The sequence below is a fragment of the Enhydra lutris genome, unplaced genomic scaffold (genome assembly GCF_002288905.1).
Source record: "Enhydra lutris kenyoni isolate GAN:26980312 unplaced genomic scaffold, ASM228890v2 scaffoldscaffold86, whole genome shotgun sequence".
Taxonomy (NCBI): domain Eukaryota; kingdom Metazoa; phylum Chordata; class Mammalia; order Carnivora; family Mustelidae; genus Enhydra; species Enhydra lutris.
In genome coordinates, this window is record NW_019154170.1 from 65,648 (window position 1) to 86,247 (window position 20,600).

Below are 20,600 nucleotides of genomic sequence, written 5' to 3' on the forward strand. Positions count from 1 at the left end.
CCTTCTATCCATCTCTCCAACTTTTCTTCCTGTGTTTATTCTTTCTTTCTTTTTGACCCTTCATTTGTTCATTATTCTTCTGTCCACCCAGGTATCCCCCCTGTCTGTCCACTTTTCTGCCCATTCATCTCCCTGGCCTCTTGCTTAATCTCTCTCTTGTTCGCCTACCCTTACTTTCTTGAGTTTATTTCACTTGTGGGCTCATTCACCCCTCTGCTCACACAATTCCTCCTTCCCTTACTCTCATTGATGACATACCTGTGAATGCTTGTCCTGGGGCAACCACTGCTAGAGCCCAGGCAAGCTTTGGGGAGTTTCTCCCACTGTGTGGGGACTCTGTTCCTTCCTGATGACTGCCCTTTCCACAGCTCCTGAGGCAGCCACCACATTCCTGCCTCGTTCATCATCACCTACACAACCAGAAGCCACCACAGGTATCTGGGAGATCCCTTTTCCTTCCCAAGAAAAGCTCTGCTCTACCAGTCAGTTGTAAAATTCTGGTGTAGGTCAGTCATGTCAATTGCAAAGATCACACTGACAATTCAGTCTAATGCATACCCTTATGGAGCCACTAGTTTTGTGAGATCAGCAGACCATTATAACAACAATGTGAGATATTTTGGGGAGAGGCACATAGTATAATTTTGGGGGGGAAGTCTTTCTGGAGAAAGTTTCAACCAAAATGAGAGTTTAAGAATGAGGAGGTGTCATCCAGGAAAATAGGGGATGAAGAGTTTTCCTGATATAGGAGATTTGATGAGCAAAGTCTCAGTGGCCAGAAACAGCATAGTGTATGGAGAGAACTGAGAGGGATTTAGTTTGCATAAAGCATAAAGCTGAACCTAGAGTAGATGGATATGTGAAGCTGAAAGGATCACAAGAACCATATTGGGAAGAACCTTGAGTGCCAGGTCAAGAAGTTTGAACTTGACACTGAAGGCCAAAGGAAGCCATGGGTAGTGGTGACTATACTGAGATTTTTTACTTAAGGAAATTTCTTCTAGTTTTCAGTGTAGAGAACATTCTTTAGAGAGGGCATCCAGTAAGTCTGCTGGGGTGTTGGTCCAAGTGAGAGAAGAAAAGGCTTGAACTGGGAGAGGATAGAAAGGATGTATATGAGGACCATTCTGCAAGTGGTGTTGGGGTTACTTGGAGGGGAAGGAGGAGGAGCTGAGCAACATGATGGTTTTGAATTGGGTGACCAGATTATGGGTGGTGGTGCCGCTGGAAGAGAAGATGACAGAGTACAATGAATGTAGGACTCTGATTTGGTCTCAGGCCAACTCTCAGTAATAGCCATCTCTCCCCTCTCTTCTTGTAGCTATGGGATACAACTTGAAGACCCTTACACTCAACTTCACCATCTCGAACCTCCAGTATTCAGTGGACATGAGCAATGGCTCAACTATGTTCAACTCCACCAAGAGGACCCTGCAGCGCCTGGTGAGACCCTGGTCCCAGAAGTTCCTAGTGGGATCAATTCCACCCAGCCCTTGCCCCACTTTTGTCTCTCCTGTTCATCCTCCTCTCCCTTCCTCCCCAGCTTGGATCCTTGTTCCAGAAGAGCAGTTTGGGCCCCTTCTACTCAGATTGCAGACTAATCTCCCTCAGGTAGGACTCTTTTTCTGAGCATTTGCCAGTAGTGACCATTTTGGTGACCAACCCTTCCAGTCTTCCCGCTGATCTCCCATTTGTTACCCCCCTCCTTGTGATCCCCATTGTGAGGTTTCAGGACCTACCTTTAGAGTCCCCACATCCCTCTCTCCCCAGACCTGAGAAGGATGGGCCAACCACCCATGTTGATGCCATCTGCACCTACCGCCATGACTCCATGGGCCATGGACTTGACAGAGAGCAGCTTTACTGGGAGCTGTACCAGCTGACCCATGGTGTCACCCAGATGGGCTTCTATACCCTGGTCCATGACAGCCTCTTCGTCAATGGTGAGTGATTTATAGCAATCATTATTGGTCCTCATTCTACTTTACTTACTCTTTAACAAGTCAGCCCAAGTTCTGATGAGGCAATACCCTCCCCAAACTCTCCATGGAAAAAGTCTCTCCTGTTATTTTAGGTAAATAGCATGAAATTCTTTGACAAATTAATATAATGGATTCTAATTTGAACCCCGAGTGTCTGACTCATGGGATCTCTTGGGACAGGAGTTCTACAATGTGAGGCCCCTCTATGTCAGTGGTTCTAACCTAGAGACAATTGTGCCCCTCGGGAGACACTTGGCAATGACTGGAAACATTTTGGTTGCCACAACTGGGGAAGAGTGCTACCGGCATCTAGTGGCTAGAGCTCAAGGGTGTTGCTAATGTCCTCCAACAAACAGGAGATCCTCGCCACCAAGACTTACATAGCCCCAAATATCAGTAGTTCTGAGGATGAGAAACCCTGCTCTCCATGGTCCCATGGTTCCTAGATGGGCACCAGACCAACTAATCATATTTCACTACAATTGTTTAATTATCCAACTCTATGAAATTAAGGTCTTGTAATGTGTCACTACAGCCTCAGTTCTTTAGTTAGTATATCCTCATACACAGTGAATGAGTAAATGAGTGAACCATTGGGAGAAGAGTATCTCAGCCCCATATTTGAGGATCTACTGAAGTTTACATTCACCCCTTCAACAAACACATTTACATTACCATTCTGTCCCAAGCCATGTGCTGGGTACAGGGATAGAACACACAAGTTCTCTCCCTGAAAAATCTCATAACCAAGAGGACTGAATATTACTTAGGGACACACCAAAAAGGCAGAGACACTGTTATTAACAGGGTGCCATGGAAACACAGAGGGGGAACAATTCAGGGAAGGCTTCCTAGAAGATATTATGTACCCAGTACTGTACTAGGCCCTGGAACATGGCAAGAACAAGACAGAGAGATCCCTGCTCTCCTGGAGTTCCATCTCATTGGGGTTCTGAAACATGAGTAGGAGTTTTCCAGGAAAAGCAGAGGATTAAAGAACATTCCAGGAAGTGAGAATTGCATAAGTGCAATAGAAAAACTCACCCTGGGAGAATCCCTGTAAAATTCCAGTTTTCCCCATTGTGGGGTGACTTTCCATTTGGAAGTCCCCAGCATGTGGGCCTAAGTTTGGCTGACTCTGACAGTAGGCACTATGCCTCTCTCTGTGCTAATGGCGAAGAGTCTCCAATGGTCTTCTCCTCCTCTCGTTGGCTCCAGGCTATGCACCCCAGAGTTTATCTACCCAGAGGGAGTATCAGCTAAATTTCCGCATCATCAACTGGAACCTCAGCAACCCAGACCCCACATCCTTGGAGTACACAGCCCTGTGGAGGGACATCCAGGACAAGGTAGTGTCTCTCTCACCAGTCCTGTCTCTCCTTGCCCTGGGTGCCCCTGTCATTCCTCTGATTCACATATATTAAGTGATTATTTCAATTTTGCCCTTTGCCTATGTGTTTTGAGTTCTCTCAGTTTCCAAAGGTGGTGCTCTGGCTGCCTTCCCCATTTTCCAGGTGGGCAAACTGAGGCTCAGAAGGGGGAGTGGTGTGCCTAAGGTCACACAGCCAGGATACAAACTCAGAGCTCCTTTGCTCCAAGGCCTGTGTTCTTTCACTGGCTCCAGTAGCCCCCTTCAGCCCCAGGAGGCCTCCATCTCACCCACTGTCCGCACCCTTTATTCTAGGTCACCAAACTCTACAGAGGCAGCCAGCTACAAGATATATTCCACTCCTGCCTGGTCACCAATTTGACGTAAGTTGAGGAGGTTGGAAGCGCTGGCTGAGCTGGCAGCTTGTGGCTCTGAGCTTCCATCCTGGCACAGTCTTTGAGATGAAAGTCACTGACAAGCTCTCCATGCTCCCCCACGTCCCTGTCAGCCATTCCTACCATCTCCTTCCATAGGACTTTGAGAAGGGGTAAGGGAAGGATTAACCTCATGGGGCCACCAACACTAGCATCCACCACCTTCTCCTCTTTGAGATACTTTCAACAAAGATCAGCCCAATAATAACATTTCCCGTGGCCCTACCCCTGCTGAGCACTTTCATGCATGGTCATCTCATGGGATTCTCATACAGCTCCTGTGAGATGGATTCTATTGTGATCATCCCCATTGTTCAGATGGGGAAGCTGAGGCTTGGAGAAGAAAAGTAAACAGCTCAAGAATTGCCCAAATTTGGTTGGAATCCAGGTCTGTGAAGAATGGGTGGAAGAACTGAGACACTGGGGAACAGGAGGATCATGGGACACAGAGCCAACTTTGAGTGTTTCCAGACTTCAGTTCTTTTGTCTTTAAGATGGGGATAATCATAATGATACCTTCCACCAGAGTGACAGTGAGGGAATGTTTAAGTCACTTCCTAGAGGTGCTCTGTAGATGTTCATTCTTCTTATAGTTATTTGTTCTATTCCCAACTCGTGGAAACCTTGTGTTTTTGGTCAGGGTGTCTTCTCTAGCCTGGGAGATAATCTCTCACCTCTTGCCTTTAGGTCTTTGAGCCTATTAAACAAGAACTCAGGAGACACTGCTCCTGTTGAGTGATGGCTGAGTTCCATGGTCTCTGTCTCTAGGTTGGGCTCCATGTTGGTCACTGTCCAGGTACTGTTCTCTTCCAATGTGGACCCCAGCGTGGTGAAGAAAGTCTTTCTGGACAAGACCCTGAATGTCTCATCCCACTGGCTAGGGGCCACCTATCAGCTAACGGACCTGCATGTGACAGGTGCAAGATTGGGGGTTGATTTCATGGCTTGAAGAGATGGGGTTATGAGGAAGGAAGGACGGGGCTTCTCAGGAGCAGTAGAATGGATGGAGGCTCTGGAGGGGAAAGGGGGACTTTCTGGAGGCCCATGTTGATGACTCATGACATTGGATCATCCAACAGGAAGTAGGAAAAAAACATGCAGCAATTGCACCCAAGGAAATGATTATTTTTCTCAAATCTTTCCAAACCAAAATGTGGAGTATCCTGAGTTGTTTTCTTAGGCCCTCTGGCTATGACTCATACATTGATTGATTGAAGGACACATTCATTCATTCAACAAGTATGTCATGAAAGTAAATAGTCACTGATGATGCACTGTGGAAACTGCTACAATCAGAGAATTTCAAGAACCTGAGGGAACCCCAAGGAGGGACACACAGCCCATCTTGGAAAGTTTTCTGGAGGAAGTAATGAGCAAACTGAGATGTGATGGTGAACATGACCTAGCCAATGGGAAGAGTTAGGGAGTCGAGTTACATGTGTTTATATCCTAGAAGACAGAATATTTGGGGAGGCTCTAAGGAGTTTGGTGTGGCTGGAGCAAACACTTTGACATGGGAGAAGTGGTGGGTGAAGCTATAGAAGCAGGCAGGGACTTTCTTGGGCACTGGAATGGTTTGCAGAGGAACATAACAGAATTCTGCTTTAGAAAGCTCATCCTCTGGGTGTTGTATAGAGAGTGGATTGGGAAGGGGAGAAGACCAGAGGCAGCAAGACACATTAGGAACTTAGGTCAACAAAGGTGTATGACAGATGTCCCCTAGGGTGATCAGCACCTGAACTTGCCTTCTGTGCCCCCAGAAGAGCCCAATCTCCTCATCCCCACATACTAGTGAGCTCTCATAATGCTTGGGGGAGAGTTGGTGGATAGAGAGATCAATGGATACAAAGTGGCTGGGTGGATAGAGGGCCTTATGCAAAACATCTTTAAAAATCCAACTCCGGTCACATTGCCAGGAATAAGTAGACTAGCTGGAATGACTTTTTCGCTAAAATCTTCACCTGATTGGGACTTTTATACCTTCTTTTTATTATAGAAGTGGAGCCATCAGCTCATCTACCAACAGACATACCAACAAGCAGTCCCAGCCCTGAGCACTTCCAGCTGAATTTCACTGTTACCAACCTACTCTATTCCCAGGACATAGCCCAGCCAGGCACCACCAAACACCGGCAGAACAAGAGAAGTATTGAGAATGCGGTGAGAATCCACTCCATTCCCATGTAGAGACAGACCTATGGACACTGGGTAGTCAGAGGGTGATTTTTCTTAACAATTTCATAACAATTCATGAAGATAGGTTCTTATGCCCATTTACAAATTAAGAAACAGGCCCAGAGAGTTTCAGTAGCTAGTCCAGGGTCCTGTAGCTAAGTCATACTCTGGAATGGGATGTCCTTTGGTACACTTATCTGGGCTAGTGTTTGTTGAGATAAGAAAAAATAGATGGGAAAAAATAGAAGGGAAGTATGCTCAGTGGCTAAAAATTCTCCTGCCACTTGGCCTGGGATGGTGATCAAGGGAACATTGTCCTATCTTTCAGCTCAACCAGGTCTTCCGAAACAGCAGCATCAAGAGTTTTTTCTCTGGCTGTCAAGTTTTAGCATTCAGGTGAGTTCCAGCTCAGGATCTAATCACTCTGGAGACTCCTGATGTCCTTTAAGTAAAAGTGTCCCCATTGTCATGGTCCCAGTTCTAGCTCTTATGGAAAATAGCCCTGGGAGTATTGAACTGTTACCTAAAAACCAACTTATTCCTAAACCAGTGAACCCAACTGGCTCAGAAATTCAAGAAAGCCAGAGTAGACTTCAGCAGACCTGGAGGCACCTGATGTTGGGCCATGGGATGTGGAGTAGAGCATCCATGCCTTAAGAAATTAGCCATTGAAGTCAGGATCCATAGAAGATGGGGGTGGCTAGAACCAGATGACTTAGAATCCAGCAGTCGGACTGTGCTGCTCAGTAGTGTAGCCACTAGTCAAAAGAGCCAATCCAAACTTCTCATATATCTACTGAGATAGGATCACATAGAAAATGGACCCCTTTGAAGTGCTCAATTTAGTGCTTTATTTGTAGAGTAGTACAATCATCCCACTATCTAATGGTGGAATTTTTTAAAATTATGTTCAGTTAGCCACCGACTAGTACATCATTAGTTTTTGATGTAGATGTGATGCAGGGTGTGGAATGTTCTTTTAAAAAAATCCTGTCCCCATTAGCAGTTGCTTCCTACTCCTCCCTTAATCCACATCCCATAGCAAACAATAACCTACTTTCTGTCTGTCTGGATTTGCCTATTCTGAACATCCCATATTAATGGATTCAAAAACTACGGGGCCTTTTGTGACCAACTTCTTTCCCTGAGCATAATGTTTTCAAGATCCATCCATGTTGTAACACGTATAAGTACTTCATTCCTTTTTTAATGACTAAATAATATCTGTTGTATAGCTCTACTACTTAAAAAAAAACTTTTATTTAAATTCAGTTTAATTAACATACACTGTATTATCAGTTTAAGAGGTAGAATTTAGTGATTCATGAGTTACACGTAACACGCAGTGCTCATTGCATCACATGCCCTCCTTCATGCCCATCCCCCAATTACCCCATCCCCTGCCCCAGCAACCCTCAGTTTGTGTCCTGGAGTTAAGAGTCTCTTACGGAGGCAAACTGTAAGGAGGTAAACCACTTTGCATTTATCCATTCATTCACTGATGAACCTTGGGTTATCTCCACTTTTATGTCTATTATGAATAATGTTGCTATGATCATTTTTGTGTAAGTTTTTGCATCAGCTTGTGTTTTCAGTTCTCTTGGGCATGTACATAGGACTGGTATTGTATGGTCATATGGTAATTCCAGGCTAACTTTTGAGGAACTACTGAAATGTTTGCCACAGAGGTTCTACCATTTCCCACTCCCATAAGCAATGTATGAGTTCCAAACTATCCCGATCCTCACCAACAATTGTTATTATCCCTTTTTTTACTACAGTCATCCCAGTGGATGTGAAATGGTATCTCACTGTTGTTCCAATTTGCATTTTCCTAACAATTAGTGATGTTGAACTTTTTTAAAAATTTTTTTTATTTTTTTTATTTCTTTTCAGTGTACCAGAATTCATTGTATGCACCACACCCAGTGCTCCATGCAATACCTGACCTCCATAATACCTACCACCAGACTCACCCAACCTCCCACCCCCCGCCCCTTCAAAACCCTCAGATTGTTTTTCAGAGTCCATAGTCTCTCATGGTTCATCCCCCCCAGTTTCCCCCAACTCCCTTCTCCTCTCCATCTCCCCATGTCCTCCGTGTTATTTCCTATGCTCCACAAATAAGTGAAACCATATGATAATTGACTCTCTCTGCTTGACTTATTTCACTCAGTATAATCTCTTCCAGTCCCGTCCATGTTGATACAAAAGTTGGGTATTCATCCTTTCTGATGGAGGCATAATACTGCATAATGTATATGGACCACATCTTCCTTATCCACTCATCCGTTGAAGGGCATCTTGGTTCTTTCCACAGTTTGGCGACCATGGCCATTGCTGCTATGAACATTGGGGTACAGATGGCCCTTCTTTTTACTACATCTGTATTTTGGGGGTAAATACCCAGTAGTGCAATTGCAGGGTCATAGGGAAGCTCTATTTTTAATTTCTTGAGGAATCTCCACACTGTTTTCCAAAGTGGCTGCACCAGCTTGCATTCCCACCAACAGTGTAAGAGGGTTCCCCTTTCTCCACATCCTCTCCAACACACATTGTGTGTTTTGGCCATAAATCAAAACCACATTGAGATACCACCTTACACCAGTTAGAATGGCCAAAATTAACAAGACAGTAAACATTTATTTTTTAGTTCCGATTGGTCATTTCCTATCTTCTTTGCAGAAATTTCTATTTAAATCCTTTTCCCAGTTTTACACTGATTTTTTTATTGTTGAGTTATCACCATTTTTGTGTGTTCTGGATACTAGATCTTTGTCAGATATATGATTTGTAAATATGTTCTTCTATTTGTCACGTTGCCTTTTCACCTTCTAGGTACTACCCTTTGAAACACATCTTTAATTTTAATTTCATCTTTAATTTTGATGACTCTCAATTTATCAATTTTTTCTTTGGTTGTTTGTGATTTTAGTCCCAAATCAAAGAAACCATTGCCTAATCCAAATTCACAAAGATTTACACCCAGCATTTTTTTCCTAAGAGTTTTATAATTTTATCTCTTATATTTAGGCATTTGATTTATTTTGCTAATTTTTGTCTGTGTTGTGAGGTATGAGTCCAACTTCATTCTTTAGTTTATGGATATTTAATTGTATCAGTACCAATTTGTTAACTAGGCTATTCTTTCCCTGTTATCTCGGCACCCTTGTTGAAAATCAGTTGTCCATGATTGCATTAGTTTATTTATGGATTTTCAAGGATAGTATTTAATGAGTCATCAGTTGCATATAACACCCAGTGCTCATTACATCAAGTGTCCTCCTTAATGCCCATCATCCATTTACCTGATCCCCCCACCCACCCACTTCCCCTTATTTTTTATTTTTTTGGAAGGACACACTTTCAGAGTTTTCAGCCATTTTTTCTGACATCCTATTTTTTTCTTAACTAACCGATCCTCAGATTGTTACAAGCCTTTGGTTAATTTCTAGACTTCTGAAAAAGTTGATTTTGACCATTCTTGCCAGTGTTCTCAATGATTTTATGGATTTTTGGAAGTCCTTACAGCAAACATTTCAAAAATGTTCTCCCCATGGCTTTTTATTTATAACCTAATTAAATTAAACAAAATGAGACATTCATTTCCTCACCCACACTAGCATATTTTAAGTGCTCAACAACAAAATGGGGCTAATAATGACTGTATTTTGACATTGCAGACACCAACGTTTGTATTATTGCAGAAGGTTCTTTTGGACAGGACCTAGAAGCAGGGAACCTGAAGCAAGGTAGAATTCAAGGTAGTCTTGTTCATCCCTTTTGCCCTTCCAGGTCTGTTCCACACAGTAGCCACACTGGGGTGGATTCACTGTGTAACTTTTCACCATTGTTTCGGAAACTGGGCAGAGTTGCCATTTATTTGGAGTTCCTGAGGCTGACCAATAATGGCACCCAGCTGCAGAACTTTACCCTGGACAGAAACAGTGTCCTTGTGGATGGTAAGGCTTCTTGGTCATTGGGGCAGGAGTTTAGGGGTCCAACCTCCACATGTGGGGTCTTTCCTGGGAATCTAAAGACCTGGGGTTGAGTCAGCATTAAACATTTTTAGGCTTATGGGAGGTGGCATATTCCCCCCAGGCTTTATCTACCATTGAGGGAGAGGAAGGGATACCCAGTGGGATATTAGAGACACTTGCTTTCTCAGAGATAGCTCTGTGACCTCAGGCGGGTCACTTCACCTCTCTGGAATTCTGTTTCTCATCCCTGTACTAAAAGTCACTTGGCCAGTGGTCAGTGGGGGATTCTAGCTCTGAGCTGCATATGAACTAGCCTTTTCTCCAAGACAGGCTGTATAAAAAGAGGACCTGTGTAAGAATGGACCTGACTTGGCCCATAGGCTGTAGTTTGCCAAGTTCTGCTCTGGATCAGCACCATGCAGTAGCACTTTCTGCAATAATGGAATGTTCTCTATCTGTGCCGTCCAGCACAATGGCTGCATGTGACTGTTGTATACTTAAAATCTGGCTATTGTGAGTGGCTTTTATAGTTACTGATTTTTAATGTTACCAAGGTAACAGATTTTTAAATTTGAGTTGATTAAAATTATTTTTAATTTAAGAAGCTACTTGTAGCTGCTCCGTATTGGACAGCACATCTGTAAGAAGTTGTCTGGGGAGGGGCTGTCCAGTAGGGTGACCTGAAACTCTCTCCCATGCCCAGTGGGTGCTATGTGTCCCTACCTTCATGGGGTTTATGCTGCAGTTACAATGACAAGAATAGGCAATTGGAAAGTATTAATTATTTGGTGTGAAATAAATCATACTTGGAAGTGGTCATCACAGAAGCCTTCCTGGAAAAAACTTACATTGTAGGTGAATCCTGGAAAATGAGTATAAAACAACTTAGTAAAGGAGAAGGGGTGAATGTGTTTCTGGGCAGGGAAGAGAGCTTTTGAGTGGGAATTTACAAATTTAGAGACATCTCTTGGTCTTGTCAGCTATGATAACCCATTCTCCCCAAAACCATCATAAGATGGCCCAGCCCAATTTCAGCCCTCCTTGCCCAGAGGTATGAATTTGATTAATTTATTACGCTCCTTGGATTATGTAGCAAAGTGTCCTCATTTTTTAGAGAAAAATGGGTGAACATTATGATTTCTACTTCAACATTTCAGGGAAAATACGAATGAAGCAAGGGTGGCAAGTGCTAACAATTTATACATTGGATGAAATATTGTTTTAATTGGGTAAAATATGCATTGTTAAATCTAGATGATGTATGTTTGTGATACTCTGTTTTTCTGTGTATTTGAAAAGTCTTATTTAAAAAGCATAAAAACAAAATTTAAAAAGCACAAAACACGCTCACATGCATTCTCCATTTCATTCATTTCCAGGGTATTCTCCCAACATAAATGATGTCTTAACTGAGAATTCTGGTAAGTCTCAAAGAAGTCCCAGCCCAGGATGTCTTGGGGGAAGGAATGTCTTGATGCTGTACTTAACGAAAACCATGTGCCCAGAGTCTTGATAATGGTGAAAGCTGGACAACCCATGTCAGGGACTGTTAGGCACAGTGCAGGGAAAGCAGGAGCTTCTAGGGGAATGACAGGAGGTGACTCACAACAGCACTTGTCTCCCCAGACCTCCCCTACTGGGCCATCATCCTTATCTGCTTGGCAGGACTCCTGGTACTCATCACATGCCTGATCTGCTGCTTCCTGGTAAGTAAGGAGGGTTGCTTGTCTTCTTACTATTAGGTTATAAGAGTTCTTTATGCTTTATAAATATATTTCCTTTGCTGGGAATATGTTTTGTGAATTTCTCTCATAGTTTGTGTGTGTTTTGCTTTTTCCTTTTTTAAAGAATTTTTTAAAGATTTATTTATTTGAGAGAGAGAGAATGAGCAGACAGAGGGGAAGAGGGAGACAGAGAGAGAGAGACTCCTCAAGCAGACTCCCCAAAGAGCGTGGAGCCTGACAGGGGGCTCCATCCCAGGACCCTGAGATCATGACCTAAGCTGAAGTCAAGAGTCGGCGTCTTAACTGACTGAGTCACCCAGTGCCCCTTGCTTTTTCCTTCTTTTAAACAACATAAGTCTTAAGGAAACATAAGTGAAAGTCATAAGAGATACTATGACACATGAGGATGGCTAAAATTGAAAAGATTGACTCTGACAAATGGTGATAAAGATGAGGAACTACTAGACCTCTCAGAGAATGCTGTTGAGAAATAGCTTAGATGCATTTTTAAAGGTTGCATATACCTACCCAGCCATTCCACTCCTAAGAATTCATGCAAGAGAAATAACATTAAATTAAATTAAATAGTTAAATTAAATTAAAATTAGAATAGACTAGAATCTATACAAAGACTTGTACACAAATGTTCATAATAACTTTATTTTACCAGCCAAAAACTGAAAACAACCCAGAGGTCCGTCAACAGATGAATGGATCAACAAACCCTGGTCTAGCCCCACAATGGAATACTAATTCAGGAATAAAAAGGAATGAATGACAAATACATGCACTGACATGCATAAATCTCAAAATAATAATGTGGAGTGAAAGAAGCTAGATAACAATGAGTACATAGTGTATGATCCTGTTTATAAACAAATTACAGAAGACAAGTTAATCTACAGGGATATCAATCAGATCAGTGGCTCCCTGGGAATGAGAAAGTTTTTGCAAATGGCAGGGAAGGAGGAATTACAAAGGAGCAAGAGGACACTTTGGGGGATGACGAGCTTTCCCTGTCTTGATTGTGGTGATGGTTCACAAAGTTATAATCAAAACTTGTCAAATCATTTGCTTTACATGCATACAGCTCATTGTACACCAGTTAAACCTCAGTTAAGTAGAGGGTGCCTGTGTGGAGGGAGGGAAGGAGAGGATATGAATGGGGTATCAGAGAAAAGGGTAGAAAAACAGAGTTGAAGGGAAGAGAGAAGAGAAAGAGATAAAAGGACGAGGCATGCCTGAGAGAAAATGAAGTAGAAAAAGGTTGAGACACACACAGAAGGCACCAGGCATCTGTGGCTTTGGCCACCCTCATCCCTGAGGTCCCAGGCCATTCTTACGCCCTCTTCTTGCCCTCACAGGTCAACGTCTGCCGGCGGAAGAAGGAGGGAGGCTACGAGGTTCAGCAGCACAGCCTGGGCTATTACCTGCCTCATCTGGACCTGAGGAAGCTGCAGTGAGAGCTCTGCCTGGGGGCTCCAACAGGAATAACCACACTGGAATAGGAATAAACCACACTGGTCAGACACAGTCTCTGGGCCCTTCTTGACTTGGCCTCTGACTGGTTCACAGGAGACCGAGATGAAAGGTTTTTCCTTTCACTGAGCCCTGAAGGGCAGCTGCAGTTCTGTCTTTTGGCTTCACACCATTTCCTCCCTCAGAGGCATCAGAACTGGCAAGAGACCCAGACATTGTATCATGTAAAATCAACATTCCACCTCAATTCGAGGTTTCTCTTCCTAGAAACCTTGGAGCACACCTCCCCTTGGCTCTGTGCCAACCACCACACCCATCTCCGTTCCTCCATATTTCCCCACCCCTGATGTTCTCCTGACACTGTCTCATTCTCAGAAGCTCGGGTTCACCAGGACTTCCAGACCAGTCTGCCTGAGGGGCTCCTCTCCCCTCATGAGTCCTCCAAGATGGGAAATGGTCCAAGAAGGAATGAGTGAGTCAGGAATGACTGTGCAATCAACATTGGGACTTGGAGCCGAAATGACCAGGTATCTGGGAAGCCTCAGTCCCAGAGAAACCTCAAGGCTTGAGAGACATGGTTTCTGCTTTGGATATAAAGTTAAATAACACTCAGTGGGAAAGAAAAAAATCTGAGGAAAAGGCTAGACAGTCTTTCTTCATCTTTCTCTGTGCTGACTCCAACTAGATAGAGCAGGGTTGCCCCAGCAAGCAGCCCCAGATGAGCAAGGCATGAGGCAAGCTGTGCTGTCCTGCTTTGGATTTGCAGGACTAGTTGGCATGAGCTCTACACCTTTTGCAGACAACCACAGCTGAAGACACCCAAGGGCAGAGAAGTCACGGCAATGCCACCTGTTCAAACTTACTTGGTGTGAGAGTCATATCCTCAGTCTTAAGCAGTCATTCTCTGAGAATGCCTTCTCTGGAAATCATAATAATGATAACAAGAGCTACATCATTATTGATGCCTTAATATCTCCTAAGCAACATGAGTGGCAAACTTTCCCAGCTGCCTTCTCAGTCTCTAGCCTCTGCAAGCATTGTCTCAGCTAACACTCACCATCCTTGAGAGCTGCATTCCCATTTTATAGCTAATGATACAGAGGCTCAGAGATACTAAATAACCAGGAAGGAAAAAATTTACTAAGAACCTAAGTTAAACACCTCACCACACTATCTGTTGAAGAAAAAGGTAAAAACACTTTCTGAAATATGGACAGACTCAACATTGCCCTGCCAGAGGCCTTCAGTCAAAGAACCAGTCAAGGATGTACATCAGGAAGCAGAAATGTGAACCCAGAAAAATGTAACAGGAGTGATGAGGGAAAGAAAAAATTCAGTGTACCTAAATCAGAATTAGTCTTCAAACAAGGTGTTAAAGCACATTCTAAAATTCCAGATGAGTGCCTCATGGAAGAAGAGAGGATGGGATATTACTGAGCCATCAGAAAGGATGAATAACCAAATTTTGCATCAATATGGACGGGACTGGAGGAGATTATGCCGAGTGAAATAAGTATAGCAGAGGAAGTCAATTATCATATGGTTTCACTTACTTTTGGAAGATAAGGAATAGCATGGAGAACAATAGGAGAAAGAAGGGGAAAATGAAGGGGGTTAAAAATCGGAGGGGGAAATGAATCATGAGAGACTGTGGACTCTGAGAAACAAACTGAGGGTTTTAGAGAGTAGGGGGGTGGGGGGATGGGTTGGCCTGGTGATGGGTATTAAGGAGAGCACGTATTGCATGGAGCATTGGGTGTTATATGTAAACAATGAATCTTGGAATACTACATTAAAAACTAATGACATACTGTATGGTGACTAACATAACATAGTAAAAAACAATAAAATAAAATAACTCATTTTTAGGTAAGATAGAAATACTACAAATATTATTTTTTAAAAACTCATTCTCAGAAACTGATGAACCCATGAGACAAAAGTTAAGTAATGATGAAAAGGCTTTAAATATTACCACAGTTTGCTCAGGCAAATTGACAATTAAATCCCAATGAGCAGTGTGGTTCAGTGATAGATTAATGATACTGAAAACAGTCTCTTTTGACATCAGGATCCCCAAAATGGCACATCCATTTTTGGGAATCAGATTTCCAACACATAGAGATATTTTAAAAAGTGAGAAGTCTGGTATTTCCTTGTACTGAATTCTGAATTAACATGCAACAAAGAACAGAAAAATAGAGACCTACAAACATACATCTTCTTTGAGAACATAAAAAAAAAAATTATGTTGGAATCTGTTGGAATCTTAACACAAAAAGAATAGTCCATTTCAACCAGGCATGTTTTACCCTGACTGTGAAGGCAGAACACTAAATAATGCCATGACTTTGACCACTCTCTGTTGACTTTAAAATGCAAATAACATACAGAGTAAAAGAAGATAACAGTACTTCATGGAAAGGAAAGACCTCCTTTCTCTCCTCACCTGAAACCCAATCTCGCAGCTCAAAAAGATCACTGTGTCTATTGTCTATGTCACACAAAATAATTTAATATAAGCAAAGTACCAGTACATATTAAAGTTTCGAGGGCTCAGGAGCATATGAAGGCACCATGGACACTGCAAAGAGACCTTAATAAAGTCCCACGCTCCATTTCACCTGCACTAGCTTCTCTTTTTTCTCATGGTGTTTTTTGGGATGTGCTTCTTGGCCCCTCATTTTCTCTGCCTCTCTAGCAAGTCTGTCTACAGCCAGTGCCATGGCCAACCTTTCTCTTGCTGTCTTTACTTTCCTTTCCTGTTTCCTGATATCTTCCTCAGTCACCAAAAACTGCTTGCACAGAAGCTGTGGGATACCCAGACCAGCTCCTGGAATCACTTTTACCAAATCTGAAGACACAGTAGAGGTGGGCGTGGGGCTGGGGTTCAGACCACCTGCAAGAACACCTGGCAGATATTCACTTGAGCACCTAGGAACAAGTTTTTGCAAGGCTTTGGCAAGATCCAACGTGCTTAAGAGTTCCCCTGCACTGCTATAGGCCTGGAGACCTTGCAGCCTCTTCTGCCAGCACATCTGCTGGGGCTTGTCCAGGGTTTCCTCCCAATGATGGCATCTGACCTCATTTACAGGATAGGATGCGATTCTGGTTACTGGCCTCTTGAATATGTGACTGGACATCCTCAAAGGGATTGAGACACTTAAGCAAGACATTGGTTTGGATTGGTTTCCACAATCCTGCTGCTTCCTCTGTGGAGTCTTGACCATCATACTTCTTTTCCTTTTACCCTATAAACATAAATCATGAGATTGGTTTAAAATGTTTTAAAAGGCTGCCTTCTTAGGAACACCGTATTGGTTATCTTCTACTTCTACCTTCCTTCTCTACTTCTGGGGATAGATGTGACCTGTGTCCTGAGAATGCCTCAAATAGATTTGAGTGAAAACCAGAAAGTTCAAGATCAAAATTCAGGACCTACCCCAGATCATTTCCCCTTCACCATCTTTTTGTTGTTGTTGTTGTTGTTAAAGATTTTATTTATTTATTTGACAGAATCACAAGTAGGCAGAGAGGCAGGCAGAAAGAGGGAGGAAGCAGGCTCCCTGCTGAGCAGAGAGCCTAATGCGGGGCTTGATCCCAGGACCCTGAGATCATGACCTGAGCTGAAGGCAGAGGCTTTAACCCACGGAGCCACAAGATCCTCTCTTTTATGATTTATTCTCACTTGTCCTTGTCACTCTTAACCATACAATTCCTGTTCTTCCCCCCCACCCCTAGATCCACAGTGCCCAGTGTTTTTCTAAATCTCCAGCCCCACCACCCGTCTGTGTTAGGTGACTATTCATTTGGTCTACCTGCTGACCACTTGGTGTTCAGAGCTTAAACCAATAGTGTAATTATCATCTGCCCCACTCTTAGCAACTCACTCCCATATCCCAGACATTCACATCAACCAACAATGTCATGGTCAAAAATAAATAATTCAGAAAACATATTCACCTACTACAAATTCCTGATTTTCAGTTTTCACTCAAAAAATACAATATGCAATATTGTATACTTCTACAATAATTACCTTATACAATGTTACCTGTTCCTTGAGATTGGAAGTGATGCCAGATCACCATATCCTCACCTTACTTTCTCTCCTATTCCTATCAATCCTGGATTCCATGGTCTATGATCTCAATAATTCCCTTGGAATAATCCAGAATTCCTTAACATGTATCGTATCTGCCTTGTAAAATTTCAAATCTGGAAGACCCTGGTTATCCACCATGCCATAGCTATTGCTAGTCTTAGGATAACTGGTGAGGAGAGCACACATACTTTGGTAATCACTATAAATCCAGAATCAACCGCTTCCACTGCAAAGCATCCATAATGCCTGGAATTTTACTCTGATTTTTATGTGTCAGCATACTTACTCCTTGGCTTTTCACAAAACTTGTTTCAAACATTCCCTACTTTTCTTTTTACATCATACATATCCAAGTTCCCTTAACTTGCCTGATACTTCACAGAGAAATGGCTCTTTCTACTCCTTCCCTTTCATTGTGAGTCATGGAGAAAAGATCATCTCCATCCTGTGCCTCTGGGGCCTCATCTTCAAGCACCTCCTCAGACCGCCCGACTCTTCCATCTGCTCTCACCATTCTGTGGGTTCTTCCCTGTTAAGGTCACAATGACTCCTTTGTTACTAGACCCAGGAGGAACTTTTCAGTATTCACATGACAAGATCTTTAAGTTGAAAACTTCTATACAATCTAAATACAAAGCAGATACATCCGACAAGATTCAACTTAAAAAATGAGACTGCGTTATAAATGCTGAATTTCTGATATTCAGCACACATGAAAAACATAAACTATCTCTATTAATTTTTACATTGATTGCAAGCACAGGTAAAAATATCTTGGTTATAATTTTTTTAAATATACTATTAAAATTCATTTTACACCTTTTTAAAATCTTTTTTTTTAAGATTTTATTTAATTATTTGTCAGAGAGAGAGAGGGAGAGAGAGCAAGCACAGGCAGACAGAATGGCAGGCAGAGGCAGAGGGAGAAGCAGGCTCCCTGATGAGCAAGGAGCCCGATGTGGGACTCGATCCCAGGACGCTGGGATCATGACCTGAGCCGAAGGCAGCTGCTTAACCAACTGAGCCACCCAGGCGTCCCCACCTTTTTAAAATCTTTTTAAAGGTGGCTACTAAATTAAAAAAAATTCATGTTATAGAGTGTTTAGTGGTCCTATTGACAGCACTGATAAAACCGTGTATAAAAATAAAGCCCAAAGCAAAATGTCTGGGGAAATTCTCCCAAGAAGAGTCTACTTCAACGCCACAGCAGATTCATCACACACACACACTCAAGTACACGTCATCCCAGAATACCACCATTACTTCTCAAATGCCATGAGGTCACACTCCCACAGAGTCCAAACTAGACTTGATCTCAAGAGAGAATTCAGAAGTCCATAAAATTTACCAGTTAGAAAGAGCCAAACCAGAGATTATGCATCAAGATTTTTTTTGTGAGTTGCCCATCCTTGGGTTCTATTATAAATTCAATTTGTTTGGGAAACAATTTCAGGGAAAGTCATTTTAAAAATACACAGGAAATGTAACTAATAATCACTCTGCCCAATAAATGAAAAGACGATAGAACACAAATATCATTATTATCAAATCACTACCGGATTTGTGAGTCAGTCAGGGAACAGAAGAGATTGGATTAACATGGCCTCATTGGGCTGATTCTGATTGCATGTCCATGATATTGATCCTATTACCTTAGGCCTTCTGAAACATGCCAGCCCTCCCAACTATTTAACCACCAAGGCCCGTCAACCAGACCAGCTGTTGCTGGCAAATCCCCTGGCTCCATCCCTCTGACAACAGCTGGAGGATTTTTCCCAACAACCCACCCCACCACTGCATTCTATCTGCTACAGGGTAAGGAAACATTTTCTCCAAGGTTCATGCTCCATGTGCCAAGCTCTGGGGGTGACCCTTCTCTCCCAGGTGAAGAGAAGGATCAGGGTGCAGGCCCTGGGAGCTGCAGGGATTGGACATGGACTAGGATCTGCTGACACAGAGAAGAAAATCTATAGTGTGCAAGGTTAACAAGGTCCAAGAAACCCCAGTGATTCCTGGATAGAATCAAAGAAAAGGATGCCAGACAGAGCAGGTATGTTTGGGTATGATTTTGCTTGGGAATATCGGTCAGAGGATGTGTGACACAGGTAATGCATTCACAAACATTATTCATTCATATATCTACCCTCTGTTGTGGAGTAATTTCTATTTACATCAAGGCACTAGTTCTTGCCCTCTGGAGCTTCTTCTGCCAGAAGAATTTGTAAATTTTGTTTATAATATACAGATACAACACTTGAGATACGTTAGGTGTTCAAAGCATTTTCAAACACTAACCCCTTTAATAACTCTCCATGACCTTACAAAGTAGGTACACTTGTTATTGCCAATGACAGAGAAACTGAGGCACAGACAAGGTAAGTAATTTGTCCAAAGTCGAACATCTAGTAAATGATAGAGCTGGACCCCAAGCCTGTTTTGAGTGGTATCCTGTGCTCTATCCCCTTCTTGTAATTCTCACCTCTTAGTTTCTTCATCAGATACATATGTCATCACCCCACCGGTGTTGCAGATATAATCTCATGTACACCTGGTGATGTCAGAGGGAAGTAGTTACTAGTTCATACTAGTTCAAAGGATGTTCATACAAGTTCATACCACATTGTGCAAGTTGGGAGACTGGAGAGACCTCAGTGGCACAAAGGCTTTTCCAGAACAGGGAACTGACAGAGAAAAAAGATGACTGAACTCAGCTCTGACTCCTCCAAGCTGGGGCCCTGGTTACATTCCCAGTCAGTGGTGGGGTGGACATTTGTGTAGTTATGGAGATGACATGGCCAAGGAGGGGGAACAGTCAACAGTCTAGTGGAGAATTTGGGTGGTGTCAATGACAGAAGGGGTTCAGGAAATGGAGCTTTGAAAAAGTGACCTAACTTCATTGGTGACAGAATCCAACAGAATTCTGATCATCAGGCACCCACATTCTAGAGACAGCCCCTCATCCAACTCACTTGACCAGAGACGCTCAACAGAGCAACATTCAATCCTATTGTATCCCTATTTTCCGAGGCTCTGGCCTCAGGAGACCCAAGAGTGAGAGCCTTATCAGTAGCCGTCAACATTGGCTCAACCCTTATTTCTAACACCTCTGGCCATTCACCACAGGGTACCCTAAGGTAACACAGGCCATCCCAGGACAGGTCAGTCCAGGCCAAGCCACAACTGTGATCCCACCAGGGCAGTCCCACACCCCTTACCCCTTCCTATGTGGGGTGGGGGGAAGGGGGGGGGAAGGCAGGAAACGAGGAGGGGTACCTTCCTGGGCAGCAACAGGTTGCTAGATGTAGGAAACCTGGCAATCTGTCACATCCATACCCCAGGTCATGGCTGGCAG

At 43.1% G+C, this 20,600-nt stretch overlaps 2 protein-coding genes across 2 annotated transcripts in view; one reads left to right on the forward strand and one right to left on the reverse strand.

The window, feature by feature from the left end:
- Window positions 1-13,198, forward strand: part of LOC111161795 (mucin-16-like) — a 78,767-nt gene extending 65,569 nt beyond the window's left edge. Inside the window, exons 56-68 of the mRNA XM_022525756.1 lie at window positions 369-434; window positions 1,322-1,443; window positions 1,544-1,611; window positions 1,771-1,943; window positions 3,201-3,331; window positions 3,667-3,734; window positions 4,554-4,702; window positions 5,782-5,945; window positions 6,289-6,356; window positions 9,756-9,922; window positions 11,320-11,361; window positions 11,567-11,646; window positions 13,029-13,198. Of these exons, the coding sequence (XP_022381464.1) occupies window positions 369-434; window positions 1,322-1,443; window positions 1,544-1,611; window positions 1,771-1,943; window positions 3,201-3,331; window positions 3,667-3,734; window positions 4,554-4,702; window positions 5,782-5,945; window positions 6,289-6,356; window positions 9,756-9,922; window positions 11,320-11,361; window positions 11,567-11,646; window positions 13,029-13,127 (1,397 nt within the window). The 3' untranslated portion in view covers window positions 13,128-13,198. The remainder of the gene's footprint in view (window positions 1-368; window positions 435-1,321; window positions 1,444-1,543; window positions 1,612-1,770; window positions 1,944-3,200; window positions 3,332-3,666; window positions 3,735-4,553; window positions 4,703-5,781; window positions 5,946-6,288; window positions 6,357-9,755; window positions 9,923-11,319; window positions 11,362-11,566; window positions 11,647-13,028) is intronic.
- A 2,542-nt stretch (window positions 13,199-15,740) lies between these two features.
- On the reverse strand, window positions 15,741-17,243 carry LOC111161629 (methyl-CpG binding domain protein 3 like 1). The gene is made up of 2 exons (XM_022525390.1): window positions 17,198-17,243; window positions 15,741-16,394 (listed from the first exon to the last, which is right to left on the reverse strand). The coding sequence occupies exon 2, from the start codon at window positions 16,374-16,376 to the stop codon at window positions 15,741-15,743; it is 636 nt and encodes a 211-aa protein (XP_022381098.1). The 5' UTR covers window positions 16,377-16,394; window positions 17,198-17,243.
- Window positions 17,244-20,600: the final 3,357 nt, after the last annotated feature.